We start from the raw sequence: 8,801 nt of genomic DNA, 5'->3' as shown, positions 1-8,801 counted from the left end.
TGGCGCTGAGCGGCGGCGAGCCCTGGTCGCGGGCCTGCAGCGTCAGCTCGAAGGCGCGCAGCTGCTCGTGGTCGAAGGCGCGCTGCGCGAACACCACGCCGCTCTGCGTGTTCACGGACACGTAGGACGCCAGCGCCCGTGGCTCCAGGTCGCTGGCCACGATGGAGTAGGAGACGTGGCCGTTGGGTCCCAGGTCAGGATCGGAGGCTCTTACTTGGGCGATGGAAACACCTGGAGGATTGTTCTCGGCCATGTGGACTATATAGAACGCCTGTTCGAAAATGGGCGCATTGTCATTGACATCTGTGATGTGCACAGTGATGCTTGAGCTAGAGGAGAGGGGCGGCTTTCCCCGGTCAGTGGCTATGATGGTGACATTGTATGCGGAGGTCTTCTCCCGGTCCAGTGCCCCATCTGTTACAAGTTTGTAGTAATTATTGGCAGAAGATTCCATTCTAAAAGGAACTTTTCCTTTTATGAGGCATGTGACTTCTCCATTTTCTCCTGAATCTTTGTCATGTGTTTTGAACAGAGCAATTACTATTCCCTGTTCTGTGTCCTCAGTTATGGAACTTGACACCGAAGTGAAAATGACCTCTGGGGCATTGTCATTCTCATCTAAAATTTCTATTATAATTTTACATTCAGTGGCCATGCCTCCACCATCCTTGGCTTCTATGCTCACGGTATAACTACTACTGTTTTCAAAGTCTATAGGACCTCTGGATTTAATTTCTCCACTTTGATGGTCTAGCATAAATATATTCCCAATATCTCTTAGTGTTTTGAAAGAGTAGGTGATCTCTGCATTGATGCCCTCATCCTGGTCGATCGCAGTCACCTTTAGCACAGAGGTACCTGAGGGCAAGTTCTCTGGAAGGCTAACTTTGTACACATTCTGACTGAACACTGGGGAGTTATCATTCGCATCAGTGACCTCAATCTTGATTTGAACGGTGCCACTTCGGACTGGGTCACCTCCATCCACTGCAGTCAGGACCAGAAGATGGAAGCCCTGGTGTTCCCGGTCCAGTGGCTTCTCCAATATTAATTCTGGGGCATTCTTGCCTTCAGTCTTATCCTTCACCATCAGAGAGAAATACTCACTATAGCTGAGTTGGTAACTCTGGATAGAGTTGGGTCCTACATCTACATCTACAGCAGATTCCAAACCAAATCGAGATCCAAGAATTGCAAGCTCATTGATTTTTAGAACAATGCTATTTTGGGGGAAATAAGGTGGATTGTCATTTATATCTTCTATCTTCACAGTTATGTGAAAAACATTTAGAGGATTCTCTGCCACAATCTCTAAGGGCATGACACACAGAGGATTTTGGGGACAGAGCGATTCTCTATCTATTCTGTCACTTACAAGTATGTTGCCATTCTCTGTGTTTACCATAAAGTATTGTTTCTCTGCACTAACTCTGAAGTTGCGGGTCACTAAATCCCGTACATGCAGCCCCAGGTCTTCAGCAAGGTTCCCTACCACTGAGCCCCTGGCCATTTCTTCCGGAATAGAGTAGCGGATCTGCTGAGAGAGCCCCCCACAGAACAAAAGCAGCAGGAAAGGAAAGAGTACTTGCCGCTGCCGGGTATTGCTCTTTGGCTTCTCCCTAATTCCCATCCTTTTCTGTGCTGCTGTAGCCTCCGATGTTAAGAGAAGAAGCTTTACAAATTGTGTTTAAAATATTTACTGCCAATACGTAGAAAACTCAATGTCCTCAGTTTCATGGCATCCGAGTCCGTATTCCAAAGTCATTTGCTGAGCAGAGAGCCCGGGTCTGGGCTTCATCTCCTTTCAGATTTGCTTCCGAGACTGCGCAGAAAATCACTTAGGTAGATCGTGGACTCCTGCTCTTGCAGCGCATTGGCCAACAGCGGCACTCGGAGTCTACTTAGAAAATTGCAGTCCAAAGCCTTGTAAATGATGGGATTTGCTATTCCAACAGATTTGTTGGGCTGAGGTGTATGGAATGAGGCAATATATGAGTTTTTGGATGTATCTCTTTTCCAGTGTTTACCACCAAAGAAGATTCATTAGAGATCTGATTCTATAGAAGAGCCATTAACCCAGTATGAGAAAAGTTTACCTTTCTTTTTTTTAATGTTTATTTTTGAGAGACAGAGAGAAACAGAGAACAAGCAGGGCAAGGGCAGAGAGAGAGGGAGACACAGAATCTGAAGCAGGCTCTAGGCTCTGAGCTGTCAGCACAGAGCCTGATGTGGGGCTTGAACTCACAACCATGAGATCATGATGTGAGCCAAAGTGAGTCACTTAACTGACTGAGCCACCCAGGCACCCCAAGTTTACCTTTTTCTAATCAGAGGCAGTGCAAATACTCGAAGAACAAGGCAAAGTAGTCTTCTCTCCAGACTTAGAACAAAGACTATGTGGTAAAATAGCCTCACCAAGTGATATAGGGAAATTTTTACAGCCAGGCACTACCACCCAGTATCATCCTCAATCTGATATGCAGATAAATTTCCTCCTTTTATCAGAAGAAACTGGAAGAGAGCTCAAAGCTTATAGGGCATACTCAGGATGAGACTGACAAAGGATGTACAGTCTTCCTTGCTCATTATAAAAGAAAATTTTGAAAAGGATTATCAAGCATTTTACACTTTCATCATAATAATATAAAAGTATTCCCTAGTAGGTTACCATAGAAATTTAATGACATGCAAAAACATGAGAGTATTTCATTTTATACTTCTATTTAACTGGACCACATGTTGTACCCTAAGTTCATCATTACCTCTGAGTCAGAATAACCATCTTCTTAATCTCGAGTTTCAAAGCTAACCTTTCCTTTTTGTTCTCCACGATTTCAGTTTCCAGCTCCTAATTGTGGCTATGTTTAAAGCATACATATGGAACAGCCTCCCTCTCCCAGCAAATACCTCACATCCTTTTATTTATCTGATTCCAATTCAAGACAAATGCCTCAAGTCTGTTTTCTTTTTAAAGTTTATTTACTTTTGAGACAGAGACAGAGTCTACACCTGAGTGGGGGAGGGGCAGAGAGTGAGAAGGGGAGAGAGAATCTCAAGAAGGCTCCTTGCTGTCATGGGATTCCATCCTACAGACCATGAGATCGTGACCTGAACTGAAACCAAGAGTCAGATGCTTAACCACCTGAACCACCCAGGCGCCCCTAAATCTGTTTTCTCAGGTTGGAATTCCACAGGCATAAATTTTGTCCCCTACGTGCTTGAAACACATTTTTCTAGACATCAAGAATGTCAAGCCTCTGTTGGAAAATTCCTCTTTCCTACAGTTGAGATTCTTTTTGCTGAAACATTAGACACGCACTTATAGCTAAATACATTAAGGTCAATTCCTAAATGAGAAAAGAAAACTTGAAAGGGAACATGAATATGTTAATAACGGGGCCAAACATCTAGAAGTGGTATGAGAGGGCTGAGCTTAATTGATTATGGAGAAGATTCTTCTGTTCAAATATCCTCAGAAAGTCTCCTTTTCTCACTTGAGTTTCCTAGAAATTGTTTCAGATAACATTATGTCATTAGGTAACTGTCAGGGCTTCAATAACAAGTTGGTTCTGAACATAAGGATTGAATATGCTTATATATCATACAAAATGACTTTTCAAAGGAAATAAAAAGGAATCCAAGATGCATAGACATATTGAAAACAAAGAACAACCAAAAGGGAAATACCAAATAGGAATATCAGATAAATCAGTCTCATTAAAGTCCAAATATTCACAAACTATTCCACATTAGTAAATCTTAAAAATGTAAGCATGTTTAGCCAATCTGAAAATAATTTTTTGAGAAACACTGGATCAAAATTATTTCTACAAGTTAATTCACTACATTAGAGAAATCTTGATCACATACAAACACTAAAGTATAAGTAAAAGAATAAAATAATATAATACCAGTTCAACAATTCAACTATTTCTTCAGAACAATCGAATGACTTCACTATAGAAACAGAAAAGATGTGTAGAACTTGAGAAAAAAGGAGTACTTTAAATTTCCACTCCCAAGAGAATCTAGTAGTAAAAAGGCAGTCAGTAGATCTGTTTTGGTAATATGAATAAATGACAAAAAGTTGAAATAATCAACATAACTGAAACATATCACCACCCATCAAAAAATCAAAATAGAATTTTCATACTCAGAGAAAAGCTTACATGTGTAAACACTTACATGTAAGTGTGTGTATATATGTGTATATAGATACAGAAAAGAGCTACAGAACATATACCATTGAATCAACATGGTCAAATTTGAACATTAGAAATAAATCATGGTAGAATATAATTATAAATAAGTGGAGGCAATGTAAACTTTTAATAGGCAAACATAAAAATTGTGAATCATTCATTTGAATCCTAACCATTCTACACTGACAGCGACAAACACTGATGATAGAAAAATATTACTAAAATTTAACTTATTATAAAGCAAGCCATGATAGCTGAACTAGACCTTTAGAATCAAAAGAAAATATGCCAGAGGGGCGATAAACTTTTCTGAAAACTGATGGTAATCTGTTGAAAGACAAAGTAGAGGAACTCACATGTATTGCTCTAAACATGTATGAACTGAATATATCCCCCCACCAAAAACACATTTTTTGGGGGCAAACAAAGCCACTTAAAAAACTTGCACAGAGATACCAACAACTGGGAGGCGGGTAATAAATCTCACCTGATTATTCATGGAGTCAAATTTGCCTAAACCAGCAGCTGAATCTTCAGGGATCAAGAGTGGCTCGCTTTTCTCGCAGCTGTCATGACTGATGAGCGTGTCCGCATAGTTGGGCTGAGGGAAGATCATGTGACTCTTCCGAGAGTCCGCGGTGAGGGAGACCTCATGGGAATAGGTCTGCAGGAAAGCTCGAACCCCGTCCACACCCACAAAGTGGGAGGTGGGCATGCCAACCAACCTGTCTCCTGAAGCCTGGAGCAAACGTGACGCGTGCCAGTGCCTCAGCCTGAGCGCCAGCAGCACGATCACAAAGGCGAGAAAGACGCAGGAGACTGCGGCCACTGCCACCACTAGGTAGAGTGTGAGGCCAGAATCGTGGGCCTTGTCAGGAGACTCGAAGCTGCTTAGGTCAGCCAGGACATCTGGGATGCTGTCAGCCACCACCACGGTGAGCGTGACAGTGGCTGAGAGAGGGGGCTGGCCGTGGTCCTGTACCACCACCACCAGAATCTGCTTGAGCGCATCTCTGTCCAGCAGGGCCCGCGCTGTGCGCACCTCGCCCGTGTGCAGCCCCACCGCGAAGAGTCCTGGCTCGCTGGCCTTGAGCAGGCGGTAGGACAGCCAGGCGTTCTGGCCAGAGTCTCTGTCCACTGCCACCACCTTGGTCACTAAGTAGCCAGGCTCAGCTGATCGGGGCGCCAGCTCCACACCAGTGGAACCGTCAGTGGGGAGGGTGGGGTACAGGATCTCTGGCACGTTGTCATTCTGGTCCAGCACGAATATGCTCACAGACACGTTGCTGCTGAGTGGCGGGTTCCCACTGTCCAATGCTGTCACCCATAGTTTCAGGTCACGGAACTGTTCATAGTCAAAGGAGCACAGTGCATATAGGGTGCCGGTGTCTGAGTTGACAGAGACATAGGAGGATAAAGGTGCTCCCTGCAGGGTATCCTCCACCAGGGAATAAGTGACCTGGGAGTTCTCATTGCTGTCCAGGTCGAATGCCACCACTGAGAAGAAGGAAGCTCCTCTGGGGTTGTTTTCAGGAATGAAGACGGAATATGATGACTCAGCAAAAGTGGGCGGGTTATCATTGTCATCTGCGACATTCAGTGAAATGTAAGTTTCTGTAGACAAGGGTGGATGTCCCTGATCTGTGGCTATCAAGGTTATATTATAGCTATGGACCTGCTCCCTGTCCAGCACTCTGTTTGTTATCAATTTGTAATAATTTCCATAAGTCTTTTCTAACTTAAAAGGCAGACTGTTAGGAACAAAACATGAGACTTGACCATTTTCTCCAGAGTCTTGATCTTGCACATTTAGAAGAGCAATAACTGTACCTGGAGGAGAGTTTTCCAGCACTGAATTAGTAGAAGATGTGATAGTTATTTCTGGAGCATTATCATTCACATCCACAACTGTGATCAATACCTTAGCTGTGGTTGAGAAACCTCCACCATCTTGGCCTTGAATTTCCATCTCATAAAATCTGTATTTCTCAAAATCCAGAGACCCTCGTATTAAAATTTCTCCAGTTTGAGAATCCAACTGGAATATTTCAGAAGCTTTGCTTTCTATATTCTGGAATGAAAACACCACTTCCCCGTTGATTCCCTCATCTGGATCAGTTGCATTTACCATGAGAATCCGAGTTCCAGATCTGAGGTTTTCAGGAATACTCACTTGATATACAGACTGTGTAAACTTTGGTATATGGTCATTTACATCAAGGACCACCACACGAATGGCAAGAGCACCCTGGTGGATGGGATCTCCTCCATCGAAAGCTGTGAGGAGGAGATGGTGAACAGCTTTTTTTTCCCGGTCCAGACTCCCCTCTAGCACTAGTTCAGGATTCTTGGCCCCATCCATTCCGCCTCGCATTTGCAAAGAAAAGTAACTATTAGGACTGAGCTGGTAGCGCTGGAGAGAGTTCATTCCTACATCTGGATCCCTAGCGTTAGGAAGGGGGAATTTCGATCCTGGAGTTGTGTGCTCACTGACTTTTATCTCTATTTCCGCCTCCTGGAAGCTGGGGGCATTATCATTAACATCCATTATTTCCACCTCCACTCCATAAATCTTCAGGGTATCTTCCACAAGTATCTCTATATTTAAAAAACAGGAGGACAGTGTCTCACAGAGCTCCTCCCGATCTAACCTACCTGTAGTGATCAAGCTGCCACTTCGCGGATTCAGAGCGAAAAGCTGCATCTTGCCTCTGGAGATGATGCGGACTCCACGTTCCGCCAGCTCCCAGGGTTCCAGCCCCAGGTCCTTGGAAATATTGCCCACGAAGAAGCCTTTATCTGTCTCTTCGGGCACTGAGTATCGGATGTGCCCTGCCCCAGACTCCCGTAGCGTCCTCAGGAAAATGTATAGTAGGATCAGCCTGCTGCGGTCCAGACGCAGTAGCCAATTCCCCATGGCAGTAAGCTGAGCCTATATTCCCTGGTTTCTTGGACTGTTTTGTTCTGAATCAGCTTATGTATCTACGAAGTTCCAGGATGACTGCATCCAAAATATATCAGGGAGCGAAGTACTTTAATTTTCCAGCATCAGAATCTGTGAGTATCCTGCTTTGCGTTGTAGAGGTTGGGGAGGGAGGGATGGCAGCTTGCAGCTTCCCATTCCCTGATTGGTGAAGAGCGGCGCCTAGAGCCAAATCTTATTATTGCAAGGAGTAAGAAAAACCCAACTAATGTGTCTGTTCCAGAAGTTATTACACACCTTTTTGAGAATTGTAAAACCGAAAATGCACACAATAAAGGGTTATATGATGTGATATGAAAGTTTACCAAGAGCGCTTAATAAAAGGAATTATTAAAATAGCTTCTTTGCTTTTTAAAAATGTTTTTGAATACTATTGAAACTGAACAATTGCAGGTTAGACTTGCTTCCTATTGATTTTTACCAACTGAAGGGAATAGTATTTATAGGTGTGGAACTAACTCGGTTCCAAAAAAAAAATCATCAGAGCGCATGACTAAAATTCTTACCAATATTTCTTTATTGAGTAAAAGATGAAACATTTGAGAAAATTTGGATGATATTAGGGCTGTCATGATATAAAAAAATAAAATTGTGTTCCATAACCATAACTAATAAGTATTCTCTTTGATGAAAAATTTGCCTAAGATTTCTATATATTCTACCTTAAATTGTATAATAGAAGGACTGCAGCACTGTAAACTTTAGTCTAAACAGTGATACCAATAGGTTTAACCTAGATTTATTTTAGGAATTTCATCAGGAGATTAAATCTAGAATCATTATTTTTACTTATTTATTTTTTTAATTTTAACATTTATTCATTTTTGAAAGACAGAGAAAAACCAGGTGCGGACATAAAGAGAGGGAGCACAGAATCCCAAGCAGGCTCTAGGCTCTGAGCTGTCAGCACAGAGCCCAACACAGGGCTCTAACTGATGAACGGTGAGATCATGACCTGAGCTGAAGTCGAACACTTAATCGACTGAGCCATCCAGACAGCCCTATTTATTTATTTTTAAATAAGATCTACACCAATCAAGAGTCACATGCTCTACCAACTGAGCCAGCCAGGCACCCATGAATCTAGAATCTTTAAATAACAATGCTCTAGTGGCATATATTGGAATTAGAATATAAAAAGCATTATTTTAAATACTTACCTGTTTAAAAGTCTTCTTATCTGCTTCAACATTAGGAGTTAAAATGCTAGTCATTAGTGCAGAGGGGCTATCTTTGTTGAGAATTTCTTGTGTGGCTGGAAAATTATCAACAGATGTGAGAAAATTAAATTCGGGGTTGGTTTGATCCCCAGGCACACACAAATTATAGGCATAGGGCAACGTTCCTTCACTGTAGTTGCCAGTAATTTCGGGTCCAGATTTGGAGCACAGAACAGACCCAAAGCAGCCTCCTGTGGCGGTGCTGGAAGAGCTTCGCAGGCGCAGGGCCACCGCCAGAATCACCGCGAGGAGGAAGAGCACTGAGATCAAGGCCAACGCCACCACCAGGTAAAACTGCAGCTCGGCCTGAGGGTCAGAGGGCTCCGGACGGTCACTGACATCGGGCAGTACTTCTTGTAGGCTGTCAGCGAAAACCAGGTGCAGCGTGGCGGTGGC

The 8,801-nt window shown here is 43.2% G+C and overlaps 3 protein-coding genes across 10 annotated transcripts in view; all 3 read right to left on the bottom strand.

The window, feature by feature from the left end:
* The window catches only part of LOC115293991 (protocadherin gamma-B2-like), a 2,073-nt gene extending 208 nt beyond the window's left edge, over positions 1 to 1,865 (bottom strand). Inside the window, exon 1 of the mRNA XM_029941702.1 lies at positions 7 to 1,865. Within this exon, the coding sequence (XP_029797562.1) occupies positions 7 to 1,630 (1,624 nt within the window). The 5' untranslated portion in view covers positions 1,631 to 1,865. The remainder of the gene's footprint in view (positions 1 to 6) is intronic.
* The window catches only part of LOC115294307 (protocadherin gamma-C3), a 161,270-nt gene that overhangs the window by 60,934 nt on the left and 91,535 nt on the right, over positions 1 to 8,801 (bottom strand). Inside the window, exon 1 of one of the 8 annotated variants that reach the window (XM_029942095.1) lies at positions 4,690 to 7,285. The exons of the other annotated variants lie outside the window; for them this stretch is intronic. Coding sequence (XP_029797955.1) covers positions 4,690 to 7,119 — 2,430 coding nt within the window. The 5' untranslated portion in view covers positions 7,120 to 7,285. Of the gene's footprint in view, positions 1 to 4,689; positions 7,286 to 8,801 lie in introns of those variants that run through there. 8 annotated transcript variants of the gene reach the window in all.
* LOC115293989 (protocadherin gamma-B6-like) overlaps positions 8,334 to 8,801 on the bottom strand; it is a 2,408-nt gene continuing 1,940 nt past the window's right edge. Inside the window, exon 2 of the mRNA XM_029941700.1 lies at positions 8,334 to 8,799. Coding sequence (XP_029797560.1) covers positions 8,334 to 8,799 — 466 coding nt within the window. The remainder of the gene's footprint in view (positions 8,800 to 8,801) is intronic.

The sequence above is a fragment of the Suricata suricatta genome, chromosome 6 (genome assembly GCF_006229205.1).
Source record: "Suricata suricatta isolate VVHF042 chromosome 6, meerkat_22Aug2017_6uvM2_HiC, whole genome shotgun sequence".
NCBI classification, from domain to species: Eukaryota; Metazoa; Chordata; class Mammalia; order Carnivora; family Herpestidae; genus Suricata; species Suricata suricatta.
This window is presented reverse-complemented; position numbering and strand designations above follow the sequence as displayed.